This window comes from Channa argus, chromosome 1 (genome assembly GCF_033026475.1).
Source record: "Channa argus isolate prfri chromosome 1, Channa argus male v1.0, whole genome shotgun sequence".
NCBI lineage: Eukaryota > Metazoa > Chordata > Actinopteri > Anabantiformes > Channidae > Channa > Channa argus.
The window spans coordinates 15093614-15110970 of NC_090197.1; the positions used below are offsets into that span (position 1 = coordinate 15093614).

Sequence of the window (17357 nt, forward strand, 5' to 3'; positions counted from 1 at the left end):
TAACAAATAAATGGCTCTGTTTCAGGGGAAGGGTGCGAGGAACTCATATGAGAATTAGTGACTAAAGCAAAAAATAACATGTAAGTTTTACACTTCTTACCAGAAATGACGAAGAGAAGCAAAAAAGTTAAGAAATTCCATTAAAATAACTTCATTTGTATACAGTATGTGAAACCCACTTAACTCACTAGTACTCCCAACAGAAGGGATTTGACATTTCACCTGCAATATGATGAATAAATGGCACGTTGAACTTAAAACATGCACTAAAGTAGATAAATAATTAATCATCACCTGCCTTTTGAAGCAGCTCTCAACAGAGTTTCAAGGATATTGATGGTCATGGACATCCCTTCTTTATTGGGCAGCTGAGTAACAGTAGAGCCCAGTGAAGTGAACTACTGAGCCTGGCAGGCATTTAGACGATTGCATTTTCTTCATTTATTTGCGATTTCTGCCATTTACCTGTTCAGCTATTGTGGTACTATAAGCAGGAGAAGGAGTAGGCGACTGCATTGGCATGTCAGCTCTTCACATTCTCCACAAAATCCAATAAAGACTTTCTTGGTGAGATGATTGCTTGTTCTATATGCTTTAAGAGCAGTTGTCACTTCACATTTCAAGGATACAATGTCTGCTGATGTTCCCTCCTCAGACAGGGGATGGAGTCTTTCACAGCTGCCCAGTGCTCCCCCTTTTGCTCAATAGTGGAAGTGTTAAAAAGGCTAGACATCATCTTATCGAATACTGTGCAACAAGAATAAATGAAAGAACAAAAAAACAAGTGTTTCACTTTATATTGTAAAGTCACATTTGAAGATCACATCATTATAGGCCGCATTACTTTAAGTTTAAAGTTTTATTTAAACATTCATCCATCAAGTCCAGCTAACAATGTGAACTGTTCATTCATTACTTTACACACAAGTTTCTTTTCCAAAAAAGTGAATAACAAAGTTCTTGGAATGTAAAGTTTCACATATTTTCAAAGCTTTTTTTTTTAAACTGCATAATGGTGCATCTCAGCCACATGTGGTAATGAGTTATAAACCTAAAAAAACATTACATCTACGTTATGTAGCCTTTAAATACAACTCCCCTAACATACCTTAATGTTCACACCACCTCTCTAACAACTAAATTACACAGGCTTAAAGTTGCCCTTGCAAGTGTAATCCTGCAGTGAACGCTTGCTATCGACAAACCTGTTCTCACACACCTTCCCCATTCCACAACAAGGGAGAATGAAGCAGGGAGGATTAGGATGCAAAGAGACTTACCTAATCTGTGTATTAACAGCAGCCAATTGAATCAGACGTTTGTGGGCAGGCAGATTTTGGGAAGTAATCTGGAGTGTCTTCATGTGTTCTGTATAAAAAAGATTCAGGCCTAATTAAAATCGATAAACATGTCTCAAAAAATATGCCTCAAATTCTCACACTCTCACTCTTTTTCCAGTCCAAACCAAAATATTTCTGCTTTTGCACATGCATCCACACAAATTAATCTGATGGTAAATTGCGAGTATTGAAGCAGATTAGAAATTACATTACTTTTTGTCTTTGATGGAACAGGAAGAAGACAGGAATAAAAGACACAGAGCAAGGAGGGTGTGCGTGCGTGTGTTTGTGTGTGTCAGATAACCAAGCCCCCTTTGTATGAAAAAATAATTGGCTCTCTGTTCTCAGTTCTTATTTTTAAACCACTGCCTTTTATATGAGACTGCAATATTACAGGGACACAAAATGTTTTTCTACTCATTATACAGACACATAACTGTTGCTTTACCTTCTGCACTCCCTGTTTAAACTGCTAATCATAATGGTGGTAATATTTTATTCCACTTTTACCCTTATTGTAATTCTTTGTGCATAAGGTGCCGCTGTTTCCTCAATGTGATGTGTTGTTCATCCCTCCATTCCCCAAATACAAACACCAGCCCTTCATGTATTATAAATGAGTCTGGTTCCTCAGCCATCTTAATAAGGGCTGAAAAAATGTCTGTTATGCCTGAGCTACTTTCTCTCTTCTAAGCAATGACTTTAATTATTGACCAGCCAAGGGGAGGCTCTTCAACACACTTTGGTACACACACAAACACCCTAGCATACACACACACACACACACACACACACACACACACACACACACGTACACACATGCAAACAAACAGTGATGAGTGATATTAGGACAGTACAGTCACCAACTCTGAGGTCAACAAAGGGCCAACTGCATAATAGATGAGGTTGAAAGAGGCAGCCGACAAATCTGTAGCAATTGCCCTGCCTGTCTGATTCTCCCATTTTTTGGTGTGTGTGTGAGAGAGACAGTGTGTGACTTTGTTTGAAGAACAGAGAGAACTGACGATGTGAGGAGCCAATTTCTGCAACACAACTGAGAGGGAGAATGGCAGAGACAGAGGTGAATGTGTGAGCAGAGTAGGGAAAGTAGAGCAGAATGTGATACTGTAACCATGAGGTGACAGTGGCATTTAAGTTTTATTCAACAAAGAAATATGTAGTCAACTGATACAAATATTTGTGTCGGGTAAATATTTACTTGAAGATGTCAGCCAGTGATCAGTAACAGTCAATTTGTGTTAGTGCAAAATAATCAAACGATTTATTGAATTGGAGGCCGTAGATCCAAAGCCCTTGTTCTACCACATGCATTGATTGCAATAAGTCGTGGTCACTGATCAGTGCGGTTTCTGTGGCATTGTTGTCTGACTGCCATCATTAATTCCTTCCATTTAATCCTACTGCTATTTTGCAAATACCACCAGCCAGGTCTCTCTGTCGCTTCCTCTTTTTTCCCCTCCTCTGCTTTTCTCTTGCTCCCAGTCAACCCTGACTTCCTTGAGTTTCCCTCCCTTCCCTTGTATATTGAGGTTACGTTTGCTGCTTCACCTCTCTCTCAGAGACAACTTTTGGTACTCCACTTAAGGGATAGTGCAGGTCTTTTCCTTAAGTGGTGCTTCAGGAAGTACTAGGCCCTGTGTTTGTGAAGGTCAGAATGAGCACAAAGCCTTAAATTGACTTTGTTTTACATTTTGAGAAGACAGACTACAAATTCTGCACATCTCCAAATGTAAATGCATTCAGATTCACATAAGTTGCGGCGTGGTTTTGAGTATGAAACTGGAAATATTGCAATATCAGTTAACTAAAAAGAGTAAAAGTATTTGGGAAATGCTGAACACTCTAGATGTGGTGAGGTGAATGTCTGGTTAGCTTAGCATTGACTAAAGAATGAGGACAGCTGAAAAAGGACTATCTGCTATTTTCCAGTGAATTGTATGTGACAGACTATTTCTTGGACACCATTACCAGTCGACCAGAACAGACTCAAGGAAGTTTCTGCTAGTTTTTTTTTTGTCTTTAAACAATTGTGTATAGGTTAAAATGTTGAGAAACTACTTGTTAATTAGGTGATTCAATAGGTGCTGGTGGGCTGATATTGTGAATTTCTGAAGGACAGAGCCAGGCTTGCTGTCAATCTGGTGTTTCCTGCTGAGAAAACTGGGTCATATTTTTACCTAAATATTTATAGGAAGGACATAAGAGTGGTATTAATATCTCACTCTGTCATTTAGGTTAGTTCTTCACAATTTCCTCTAACTCTCCTCCACAACATTTGTGTTTCTGTATGTTCTCCTATTAGAAGTACTTCTGCTCTCCTCGCTTTGTACTTACTGTGTATTCCGTTCAATGTGTTTTAGTGTTGAAAAATCTTTTGCTAGTACAAAGTTCGACAGTGTGCTCCCAAATGCCCAGACTGTGATGCAAACTCCACAAAATTCTGCCACCAAAGCTTTCTCACTGCTGTTGCTGTTCAAGTGCTTTTGGAGGAGAACATGTGCCAGGCCTGATTGTCTAGACCCTCAATTTCAAAGGCCTTTTAAAAACTTCAATCAATAAAGTTGCTGTCTCATCAACACACTGCTTGGCCACAAGAGGCCTGATAGCATTGTGTTTGTACAAACACTGCAACACTGCCAATTAATCTTTATCACTCCGTCTCCGTGTGCAGGTCTAGTCATTGTCAGTGGGGGGAAGCTCTCGACATGAGGGCGAGTCCCAGTATGAAATTGTTGAGTGTCGTCGACTGTTTGTTTATGCTGGAAGACAGAGAATGTTGACGTTTGCGTGTGATTATGTGCTCTTACATGCCGCTTGTGTATGGGGGAGATTGGATGTGGGAAAATGTTCCCGGTTACTCTCTGTGTGGTAATCATTTCCCAGGGTTGTAAATGCACATGCATACTGGTCGGAGTGAGTCAAAAAGGCTTGTTGTAGTAGTTAATTATTTAAATACAACACACATGTTCATGTCAGTTTCTGTTCTAAATTAAGATCTGTGTGGTTTGGGAGATTACACTGTTTACTGTAAGACTGCACAAGTGTAAAGTCTGAAAGCATTACTAGTCAAATACATAGGAGCAAGTTTTATTTTACAAAAGAAGACATTCTTTTTAAACCAATGTATGTTATGGTTGAACACACCTTATTGCTTATGTGTTTGCTATCTCAACATCACATTTTCAACATCACAGTCTCTCATTTTCGCTGAAATCAAGTTAGACAAGAATGATGGTGTTGCCTTGCCAGCCAATGGCCACCTTCAAATGTGTGTTGTCAACACAGAGAGCTCATTATTGTGAGGCTTTCAGCTAAGAATTAATTAGTTCATGTAACAAACTGTAATTACGTGTCATTATATAAAGACATTAAGATTGATAATAAAGATTGATATACATCCCTCATCTGTATAGTTTTATTATTACAGAAAATCCCCATAACATATTAGACTGAACTGAAAAAAAATCTGAAGAATTTAAAAAACAAGCAGTCAGCTATTTTATTAGTCCTCCAGTGTTTCCAGTCTGCTCATTTCTCTCTATTGAGACAGCCTCTTGTCTCTATTTATAGATCACATCTTTCTTAATTTATGAGCTCTTTGGATTTTCAATTAGTCTTTTGAGGACAGAGAAATAGCTTCAATTAAGTAACACATCTTAAGCCTGACAATAAAGCATCACACTGCCTTAGTATCCGCATCAGGGTTTATTTCATTAAAATCCGTCCACAGTTTAAAATAGAGGGTGAACTTTATCCTATGAATCCCCTGTGTGACTTAACACAAACCTCAAACTTACCCCTTATCTGAAGAGCATGTGTGTTTGAGTGATAAATTGCTTTTCTTGTGTATGCCTGTGTGCGTGTGTGTGCATGTGTGTGTGTGTGTACGTGACTCATTTACAGCGGACAATGAGGGGTTTTCCAATTCCCATAAACATTTCTGGCAGCATACTCTCAACATGGGGAAATTATTACATGAACTGGGACTAAGGGACATTTCACCACATACTCACACATGCCAGTACACACTCAACAACCTTTTTATACAACAGATAATTAGAAAATTATATTATAATTATATTATATATTGTGAATTTTGAAGTCCACTTACCATGCTGTACAAAATGTGACATGGATAATGTGTGACATGAAACAACAGGGCCAAAATAGGCCAAAACTCTTTTTTGTGAGTCAAACTTATGTGGATGGTTATAGGAACGGAGGTTGCTGTGTACAGAGCAAACAGGAAATGGCAAGACAATAAACAAAGCAAATATTTATAGCATTTGTTCAGCCCTGGCAGCTAAAAAATAAGGTATATGTGATCAAATGAATCCAACTTTTATTTGATAAAGAGCAGGGTAGATTAAGATGGAAATGCTTAGACACACTTCTAAGCACAGCACAGAAACAGCTTGGTGTTACTGATACCCGATATCTTTACTGGTACTTTGCCAGTTTGCTAAAGTACATTCATGTATAATCTAAATATCTAAACTGTGCTTGTGTGGTCAATGTATCTCTTTCCTCTTTAAAAAGGTGGTACCACAGAATGTTGAATCTTGATCTGTGTACTTTTTGCAGTTACATGCATGTGTTATATCTGTGTGTGTGTGTTTGTGTGTGTGTGTGTGTGTGTGTGTGCTTGCAAGCCATTCTATTATTAGCAGACCTCCCCAGTAGCTGAGCCTGCATTACCACATGTCAGTCAGCAGGCCAGATTATGACCCATCAGATTATTACTCTGCCATCTGGGATGTGACATCTCAGATTCCCCACGCACAAACATGAAAAAACACTATACATGATTTTTGTACACGGTGTATATCCCTTTTGTCAAATGTGTGAGTAAAGCTTTTCCGACTTTTGTATTTCAGTCGAACTGTAATAAAGCAGAGTACAGATGTGCAAATTGTGAACTCAACTACTTTCTCGCTGCAGCTAAGAATAACACAGTGGGTATGACCAAAATGGCTGATTAAAGGCTAAAGTGAATGCTACTGAAACGTAGCATACTTGAAGAACAAACAACTTGCAACTCATCAGTGATTGTAATCAACTGCAGTTGAAAGCCTGTACTTTACTTTTGTACTGTATGTTTTTTCATACATAAATAGTATGAATACATACTGGGCAGTACTTGAAAAAAGGGATATTTTTGCCTTATTCCCACTTTTACATCCTGTGTTTTGATGTTCCTATATATACTTATTCTACTGCCACCTATCTCTTCAAACTACTGAACACACACATAATCATATGCATTAAATGTACATATTGACCCACAGTAAATGTCACCAGCACCCACTCAAGGATCATTTTAGATATATGAGAGTCTGTAAGACTCTTGGCATATAGGTTATACCTCCACCAGGGGGAGCCAGAGAGTAGGTGTGCTGAGGCACCAGTGAAGAAAACCTAACCCAGGGTCACTGCTGGCTAATAGAGCCTGTAGCCTGAAATGTCTTTGTCATATTTATAAACCGCTGCAATGTATCAGCACAGCCTCAAAGAGGACACAGAAGCTCTGCAGAGTCAGCCTGCTGAAGGATCTAATGTTTGACAAAGCACAATATACCCAGCATGTCGATATTATTTAAACATACCAACACAGTAACACAATAAGTATAATGTAGATCTGTCTTGACAAATTCTCAAACACATTTTGACATTTTTAAATTGGGTCACTCTGTGAGTGTATTCCCAATATAATGCTGTCATTCTCAATTTCTATGTAGTAAGAGAGGTTTTGCATAATTGCTCACATCTGTCTGTGTGTGTGTGCATAAGTTGTGCAAAAGTGTACATGTAAGATAATGTGCGTGTGTGTGTGTGTTTTGAGTGTGTGTGCTTGGGAATTCACAAGTGACACAAAGAAGGTGGGACATATTTGTGGATGTAAGGCAATGTACAACATCTGACAGTACTGCCTTGCACACACACACCCACTCACACAAACACACACTCACAATAAGATTACTGCTCTGTCATCGAGCGCTTACCACTTCCTCCTCCTCTCTCCTCGTCTCCTCCTTCTATCCGAATATAGTATAGTACTACATGCTCTAGTTGACAGCTCATGCCGAGCCAGCACATTCCACATTATTACTACTTCAGATGTTTGTGGCCCAGAAGCGTGCAGATTGGCTGAGCCTCCTCCTCCACGGAGGCTGTTGAAAGCCAATGAAATGGAGAGCCTGTTCTGGGAGCAAGGACACTGCAATTTCAAAGGGAACTCCCTCTGCTGGGCAATACAGAGAATGTCTTGGTTTATCTAAACAGAGACGTCTTGTTAGTGAAACATAATCTAAAATTCTGTTCACATGGGAGGTTACATTTGTGTCCTCATATTTGCTCATATTCCCATTAGGCCACTTTTATCTGCTCTCTTACTTCAGACTCTCTTACTTCTCCTGGCTTCTTGTGTCTTTCTCTCCTTCTAACTCAAACGCGTTACTGTTAATGTGTCAGTGTTGTTACATTTTTGTACAAATATTCCTTATATGAACGTATGCAAATACAAATTTGCCTTGTTTCCTACCCTCTAATACGTTCTCATTTACTCTCTCCCTCTCTCATTATCCAGTCTTCTTGTCAGTCTGAGAGTGGTTGTATCTGAGCTTCATCACTAGTCTAAGCTCAAAGACCTGTTGTAGAATGCTGAGCTTCAGTGTTTGCGTGTTTGTGTGTTAGAATTTACACAAACATAGCAGATGTAATTAAAGTTTGTACCAACAAAACTATCCAATTTTCCTGCTTTCACTTAACAAATTAAGTGAATGTAATGATTTTGTTTCTAAAATCACTAAATGTTCCCATTAGACAAGTGAAGTCATTTTTACATCATTCTTGTTTAGTGGGCAGTGCACAAACACCATTACACATTGGTATGATACACTCATGGTTCACTCATATAAGCAGCAGTTTATAGAGGTTATTGATCCAAACTGCTACAATCTTAATTTCTACAGCATATAGTGTCACATGAAACGTGCCGCTTGTAGTGACAAACCCACAAAAACCTGAAACCTGTAACTACAGTTCCTTTTAACTCTACTGAGATGTTCAGCATTTGTCAGCTCATCATTTTGTTTTTGCATCTTTACTCTTCTGTTCAGCATGACCACTGTCATCCCACTGCACACTACCATTATCTAACGATAATTCTAAACTAAATTCTCCTTTGACAAAAGTGATTATTTTTCTCAACTCATCCAATTAGACTTAATGATATTCACCACAAACCATCTTTTGCCCCCTTTTAAATCTTAATTTGAAAACAAAACTATGGTGTGAATTTGTGTGCTGGCGGATATGAGTTGTGTTTCTGATGGTCTTGGTAAATTGCATCTGACAACGTCCAGCAGAAACAACTTTAAAATCACCAGTCAGAAGAGAAATGCAAATCCAATGAGAACTGCCACTTATTAAAGAGGAAAAAGATGTAGAAAAAAATTGCAAATACAAAGTTTACCTTGCATCCAGTATTTTGAAGTTTTAGATGTGTAGTGTACAGTATCTACAGTATGTAGTGTTAATGTACTGTATAGTGTACTTAATAGAGTTCAAAAGTATTAGGTCTCCTGTATTTTCAAGTCCTACAGTCCTAAGTGTGTGAACATCTGTTTGTATTTTGTGTGTGTGTTCATGTGACAGAGAGCAAACAGAGAAGGCTGAGCAGTGCAAGGCATCTCTTGTATAATAACTGTAAGCTTTAGTGAAGCTGGTTGAATTTTAATAGAGTTCTGCGGGGTATTCCATCGCCTCTGGTCCCACGGCTCAAAGATCAGAGAGAATTTTAAAGCATGGTGTCCCTCAGCTTCTCACCCTCACTCCCCTTCATTATTCCCCCCTCCTTTCTTATTCCTCCACTTCTCCTTCCATTTTTTTACACTCTCCCTCTTTTCTCATTTTAACTCCCCTTTGCAATCTTTCCCTTCCTCTTGGGCTTTTGTCTCTCTCTTAATCCCTCTCTGTGTCTCACACTTTCTGTTGCTCGCTCTCCTCACGTTGCCTCCCTGTGAAATTTGTATTACGGCCACTCAAGGCACAATTATTGCTAAGCCTCTCTCACTTCCCTGGCACTGAGAACAACTCATGACTCTCAGCACAAAAACTTGCTACTGAGGGACAAAATGCTGTGATAAACTAAAATCATGCACAATGGCTGACAAAATGTTTGGATAGTTCTCTCCGTGCAGAGATTATACAACAGAAAGCTCATTTTCTCTCTGCCTTAAAGCCATTTAAGGACTTTAATCCTTCTTTTTCTCCTTATATCAAAGTTGTACAAGATCAACATTTATGGAAGATGTTATACATTTATAATTTAGACATTGCATTAACATATGTTTCACACTTCACATGAGCACTCTCTTTGAGTGCAGGTTCAAGCAACATATTGATGGAAGGAAACTTAAGAAATACATTCAAGACCATGGGTGGCCATGACAGCTACACAGGGCACGAACAGCTTAACATAACAAAATGGAAAGACAAGCACTAAAAAGTCTTGAGTGGTTGTGATTTGCCTCTTCTTTTCCATTTGTGTTTGTGTTGGAGTGAGAAAGTTGACAAGAGGCTGGTGACGATTACTAATTTGTAAGGATTAATGGTTGCTATTTGAAAACCTACCATTCTGAGAAGAGACAAACGAACATTGCATCTTCCCACCAGGACTGTAAGACAAAATATGCCCGTGGGTAATGTTACATGAACACAGCTCGTAGAAATTAAACTCTGCAGCAATTTGGCACAGGAAATGAAAAAAATGTAACCTGCTTTGTGCATTTGTTCGTGTTTGCTAAATAAATTGCCACTGGGTAGCAAAACTTTAACCTTTTTAAGTATCCTGGCTAATAAGCTTCATCTCCTCATGATAAAATAACTAAGATGTTTTTTGTTTTTACTTTGATGCTTATTTTTAAGTGAAGCAACATAAAACTGAACATACATAGTGTATCTTCTTTGTATGCATATAAACTCATAAAAGTATTATTAGGTCTTGGTCAACACACTGAATACTTTCTACTAGTAAAACATTGTTGCCTTGTTTTTCCAAGGGCTAATATTTTTTGCTACAGTTGTGAGACTGCGGATGTCACAGAAGACAGATGTCTGTCAGTGTTGTATGTGCTCACATTATTAGCTGCTCATGGTTCATGTTTGACAATTACCTGACAGAAGTGATGCAAGGACAGTAAGGGACAGCATGAAACACGAGTGCACGTGTTTCTATGCTTTCAGTTACTTTTTTCTGTGTCAACTATGAAAGCACAGTCTAAGCTTTTTAGTATTTCAATATTATGTTCAAGAACTTCAAGAATGGCAGCTTCCTGGAATTATAGTCTATTTCTATCTTCTGTATCTGGGCCACGCCAGGCTGTAAATTAATGTGTGCTGCCTGATGTCGCCCTCATGTGGCAAAAAAAAACAACTGTGGAAAACAAAATGAAGACATCTGTGTTTCCAACATCTTTGTATATGAACAGTTCATTGTTTTTGTGTCAGTAGCCAAAATGATTTCTGTAGATTAAATGGCAGGGAGAGATTGATCAGTGTGAAAAATATTTATCATAGATCTTAGTAACAGTTTGGAGTTGGGTGGTACCTGAGTTGCCCCTTATGCTAAAGTAGCCATATCACCCTCATTCTCAGGCATGATTTCTTTTAATGTATTTTCAAAATCCTCTGTTAAAGTTAGTAGTTTACGCTTGACCCAATGCTGAATTTCATCAGCTTGGTCCGTTCCCTTCCTGCCTTTTTGTGTTCAATGCATCCCAGTCTTATTTTACAGTGCACACCCAAGAGATATACTCTAGTGTTGCTTGTTGTTTATTAAATTTAAGCATTCTTGCATGTTTCTTCTATACACAGCCGTAGTTCTTTCCTGACCCCCAAAGAGCTACACAGAACAAGGCTGAAGAACATGCCTTGCTAAGAATGACCTCTTTAAGAACTGCAATTCAGTTTCACCCCCACAAAGGGAAACTCTGAATTGATGCCCTGGAATGGTAGCAGGAGCTATTTAAAAAAAAAAAAAAAAAGACCTGATCAACTCCTTATTTCAGGTTTGGCTATTTAAATAAGATATTATGTTTAACAAAGCGCATAATAATGAAGAGATTCTAAACATTCCAAATTAGTACTTTTATTAGCAATATTACACAGTTTTATCAAAATGCATTTTACTTGTTATTTTAGAACTGGATTTCTAAAACAACCATGTGGTATGTTAAGAAATCCTTAGTTTTATATTGGTTAAAAAGCAGAAACCTGACATTCAGTGATACATTTAGCTAACAGCTGGTTGTTTCCTTTGATGCCAAACAGCTGCCCAGAGTCACAAGACCTACACGACTGAAGACGAAGAATATGAGAAGACTCATAGTTTCTTTTGTTTGAACCTCATTAGACAATAGTTAGAAAAGTTTTCAATATTGCAGAAAGTCATTAACAATACTTCATCAGAATATCCATAGACACCAAGCATGGTTACAAATAAGCTTGGTGTTTTTCTTAAAATAATTACAATATTACAAATGAATCATTAGTAAACCAAATATTTGATTCACTATCAGTGCCTTGAAGATAATAACCGTACATATAAGAAAAACTAATAATGTTTAATCCTCTTAAAGCTCCTGTGTGAAGAAATCTTATGTAATTATAGCATGTGTCAAATTATTGACAGCATAAGAAATAGGATCAATAACTATGAAAATTAGTAGGCCTCCTCTTTTTGTTTGGTTGGTTGCTTACAGCAACTAGAGGGTGCCAAAGATTTTAAATTCTAAATTTAGGAAATTTAAGCTTTTGATAATAAAGACACACATCACATGAGAAGAAACACTGGACAGGTTTCTGGACCTTTTTGAGCTCACATTGTGATTAACAAAAAAATAAAAAAAATATCAGGATACTTTAGAGGAAATCCTCACAGCTTATTTGTTGTTAAAAATGTGAACAAAATAAACACCTTGGTTACACCATTATAATGATGTTTTTTTTTTAAATTAAAACTAACCAGGCTAACCCTGTATGCCCTCAGTTTTAAAGTGCAATACATGTCCAAGTTTGAGCCAGTGCAGAATTGGCCAAAACACCCTATTTTCTAGATAGTCGGCACACATGGCACCCTCACACATTGTTTGGAAATCAATAGGAGAGTCTGCTGCTAAAGGAGAGACTATCTCGCCCCTCTTCGCTGGACAACTATGGTCCCCGCCACAATGTCATACACTGTCCTGTTGTGCTGGAAGAAGAGGACAGTGATGAAAACGGGAAAGAGAAAGGCAATGGAGAAGTTCTTATTCAACGCCCGAACTGTAGAGCTGTGAAGGTTAAGACAAGGGAAACAAAACAAAAAAAAAAAAACAACCTTAAAAATTATAACGTTCAATGCTCTATGGCTCCTATAAAAATCTAGTGACAATGGTTTGCGTTTTACTCGACTCCAACTAGGATAATCAAGTGCATATTTTGCAAGCAAATTTGGACAAACTAAGATATTATACAGTTTTAAGTGAAGTACAGTTTACTAAATGTTGCACTCACAACAGATGTGATTACTTACGCAGATAGGGAGACATTAGATGCTGGCACCACAAGGACTCGGTTGGGTCGGATCAGAGCGGTTGTGTCACATTTCACCACCTGCAGGCCAAGCAGGAACTTTCCTGGTGTGGCACCACCAGCTCCCCAAATACAGATAATCTGTTTGGACAAGAAGTTAATGTGAGATGTGGCTTGGTGCACTTTCTTGTTAGTCAGTCTGACTCCCAGTGCTAAAAACCCGGCCCTGCTGATTGTTGTAATTTACATATACTGTTATATTACACAACAGTCACAAACAGAATTTATTAATGACACCAAACTGTCCCTTGAAGTCAAGTAAAAAGGCAACAATTTTCAGGTGAACAACAAACAAACAAGAAAAGAAACATGCCAGATGGTAATACTGGTAATGGTGCATAGGTCCCTGAATGTCCCAGTGCTGCTCACCACCTGGGAAAACAAGCCGTGATGCAGACGTTAAACTGGGGACCTGATACATGACTTAATCTCTCGCAACTATGAATGCAATATTGCATATGTGTCCTCTGTGGGAAACTGTGTTGTGTTGTAGAGGGACTCAGCCTGTCTTCTGATTAAACAAGAACGTGGTAATGAGATAGCTCGTATGGATTGCTATGGAAAAAAACTAAAGACGTTGTTTTTATTATGATTTGGCCAAATGTTTGCTTTAGTAAAGCTGGGAAAAATATGCGAGCAGCATTACACAAAGAATACGCTAGTGTTAAACTGATTTAAACTGTTAAAAGAACAATGAGAAATTCAATCTGGGCAACATATGAACATTTATCTGTTATGAAGTATTTTCTGCATTTCGGTCTGTTGAAAATGACCACGACTATAAATTAAACAGCTTGACATTAGATTTCATAAGAACATCACTTAGCCTTGTCATTATGCGTGAAGTGACCCACCTCATAGACACAGACTAGCACCCTGTAGACCAGAGCTACAGCCATCATCTTCTGCAGGTCCTCCATGGAGGTGTTCTCATCAATTTCTTCCACAATGAAATGGGTAATAAATTTAGCAAAGTCCCTTTAAAGAGGAGAGACATTGTGTTGATGTTTGACTGAACTGAACTGAATGACTGAACAGCCAATTTAAATTCTATCTTTGTTTTATTTTTATTGTTTCCTTGAACGATATTCAGCAGCTTCACTCACTTAATCCCACTCAGGTACATGATCCACAGCACTATAGTGGCCTTCACACAAAACAGGATAAAGAAGTCCACGCTCTCTGCCAGGAGCCTGCGGAGAGGAGAGGCGATGATGTACTCTCGTCCTGTGAGGCAAAAACACAAAAAGTGTACCCAGAAACCATTTTAATCCAAACAGACACACGATTCTGCTAAAATTACTAAAGGTTGCCTGAGAGGGACCTTGAAACACTTTAAGCATGTAAGCTTGTTTCCATGGGGTTTTATACTTAAGCCTACTTCCTAATAGACCTGGTCGGATTATCTAACACACATTTCAATGGACGCAGCGCAGAGAATTACCTGTGTGAGGTAGATTCCCATTCTGCAGCTGTGCTGGCCGGGCATCACCAGCTGGGCTCTGCTCGGTCTGAGCGGCCGGGTGAAAGGAGGATGCGGGAAAACTGAAAGGATACAGGTTGTTGTACCAGTTTCGTGTGTCAAAACCCTGCTCTCCAGTTCCGTACGTCGGGGCAGGTGTACGCGGTGTCTGAGCACTTATGCCCGGTGGAAGGAAACTGCACGAAGAAGGAAAGGGGAAGGCTGACAGAGCCGCCCAGCTCTGCCAGCTGGCGTAGCCCCAATGATAGTGCCACATCCACTGCTGCAACTGTGCGCAGTATTCCGTCACTGCGGCGCTCTGAGGCTGCTTTTCGGCCTCGGTTTCAGTTGTAGGACCATTTGCAGTAGTTGAAAACATGGCTGAACCACTTCACAGACTCATGTAAACAGTCCGGAAAGTCTTCGCGCCGTGTGGTAATCCTGCCTGCGTTGCTGCTGGCGAGCGCTGGCTAAGTGGGTTTGTAAAGAGGGGGGTTTCAGAACGCCTCGATACTGTATCTATTTTCTGTTACCATACTTTCCTCTTCCTGTGATTCAAAATGATCAATTATAACTCCGGTAGAATTCTAAAGTGGACTTTATATCTGCTGCTGATATCAGAAAACGGTATCATGTTGTGTAATTGGTCCATATTAACCCCACCTCCTGTGCCAATAATGGTATGACCCATTTAAAGGCTTATACCGTGTATTTTCCTACTTTTGATTTATTTATTTATTTTCTTACTGTTTAACATTAGCTGATTATTTATAGTAGGCGGTTGTAACAACACTTATTTATTACACAATTGATGAAAACTCACTATAACTTTAGCTTGTCACAATTTCATTGTTGTGAGCATTTGTACAGATTTCATTTGCCCTATTTCGCGTTAGTTCGATACACCATAGACATCTATTTTATTTATTTAATGTATTTTAACACGTGTAATTATATAACAGACAAATCCCAGAATAACAATAGATGGAGAGGGTTTCAACTGGTGATCTAACCAAAGTGAGATCTGATTTTCACTAATAGGAAATTAGGAAAGTGCTCTATTTCTTTAAATGCCTGTCAAAGTGAAGCGAATTTAACATCTGCAGTTTATAAGTTCAATAACACCACCCATCCAGTGTGACTCTTGTGAGTAGACTAACTTCTGTTTTCTTTCTTTTTACCTTACCTTTTACCTTTTTGTTATCTTCTCACAGTGGATGACGCTCTGTCCCTACTGTCACTGTCTAAGAAAAACTGCTGTGGGAAACCTAGATTACCACAGGATAAAGGTATTTCCTTTTTGATTTTGACTAAAGGAACATAACCTTTCAGTTTCACCACAAGAGAGCAGCAGAGGCCTGAGGAAGTTCAAAACACATCAAACACAACCAGCAAAAAAATAATGATAGATTTTGTTTAAACAGTATTTATTTGTTACCATACCATACATTTTATCATTATATAATGTTTCCAGTTGAGAACCAAAAATATGAAAATACGGTAATTACATTTAATTGGTGTGTCTGCCTTAGGTCAAAAGCTTTTTGTGCATTTAAATATCAATGCTGATGCTGATGCCCTATTCTGTCTAGACCTTTGGACCAAGTGATGTACATCAATAAGGGGGTGGGGGGTGGTGGGTAGGGGATGAGGGGGTTTAGCCTGCAGCTCAATTTAGGAATCCCAAGCATGTTAGTGTAGTGACCAATACGTTGACTTGGTCACTGCACAGGCCATCAGGGTCAAAAACCCAAAACTCCTGCAGGTCTTTTGAATCTGGTTTGATTCAAAAGACCTGCGGGTCATTCATCTGATGATGACCTATGTTTCTCTCAGACATGCACACACAGTCACACACAATATCTTCCTCTTGTTTTCTTTGTAAATATGATATGATCCCAATCAGCAGTAGTTAGTCACTAAAGTCTCCATCTCTCACCTTCTTTCCACCACTGCTCTTTTTGTGTCTTTTTGTCTCCCCCCTTTCTCTCATTTTCTCTCCTACAATCAGAGTCAAAGTGTGTGATGCTGTGTGTGTGTGTTTGTGTGTGTGTTGTGTGTGAAGGGGGGGTTGTATTTGCTGACTGGGCTGCCCCGCCTGGGGGGTTAGGTGTTAGGTCTGCCAGGTTTAAATGATTGTGCCTGGCCTACTGAAAGGAGCCAGTGAGGCGGATGCCAATCTGACCCCAATGAACGTTATCCCTGTCGACAGAGGCCATACGATGACGATGCCTAAAAGTAATCGGGCCTAAATAAAAGCTGTGTCTGGCAAAAGCTGACCCCCATCCATACACACTCTGGTAGGATTACTGCTGTGGAGGTGTGTGTGTGTGTGCGAGCGTGTGTCTGTCTGTTTGTGTGTGTGTGCGTGTGTGTGTGTGTTTGTAAATCCATTGAAGTACCAAAGCATAATTTAGTATTCATGTGCAATATTTTTATTTAGTGAGATATATTCACTTTGCTTCATTCATCACTTTAACCTACTGCATCAAAGGGCTGTATGAACATTGTAGATTATTGTATACATTTTAAAATAAGTTCTATAATATAGTAACATATCTGTGTGAGAAGAGTCACATTTTTGTTTGAAATTTGGAACAATAACAAATAGCAATAGTAGGTAAATTGCTATAGGCAATTTCAATTCAAGGGGATCATAACTTAAACCTAAACCTAACATTCGCCTGGTACAAATGTTCTTTTATCATCAGAAGTAACAAAAATGGTCATGGAGTTCATAAATTAATAAAACAAAAAGGTAAATTAATTCCTGATGAAATGTGCATTAAATATTATGTTGATTTTAAAAAGTTGTCTTACTCTTTGACATTTTTAAATAAGAGGATGCAAACCTTTGAGCTCAACTTTTTCTGGTAAGCACACCTATATTCTGCTTCATG

At 38.7% G+C, this 17357-nt stretch overlaps 1 protein-coding gene across 2 annotated transcripts; it reads right to left on the bottom strand.

The window, feature by feature from the left end:
• Positions 1-603: 603 nt before the first annotated feature.
• On the bottom strand, positions 604-14996 carry fam8a1a (family with sequence similarity 8 member A1a). Of its 2 annotated transcripts, XM_067500237.1 has the most exons (6): positions 14440-14996; positions 14102-14222; positions 13850-13973; positions 12937-13076; positions 1281-1368; positions 604-747 (listed from the first exon to the last, which is right to left on the bottom strand). In XM_067500237.1, exons 1-5 carry the CDS (start codon positions 14834-14836, stop codon positions 1293-1295), a joined length of 858 nt encoding a protein of 285 aa, XP_067356338.1. In that variant the 5' UTR covers positions 14837-14996; the 3' UTR covers positions 604-747; positions 1281-1292. The 2 variants fall into 2 exon arrangements, with proteins under 2 accessions (XP_067356338.1, XP_067356333.1); XM_067500232.1 differs by lacking the exons at positions 604-747; positions 1281-1368 and adding an exon at positions 11496-12694 and having other exon boundaries at positions 14440-14953.
• Positions 14997-17357: the final 2361 nt, after the last annotated feature.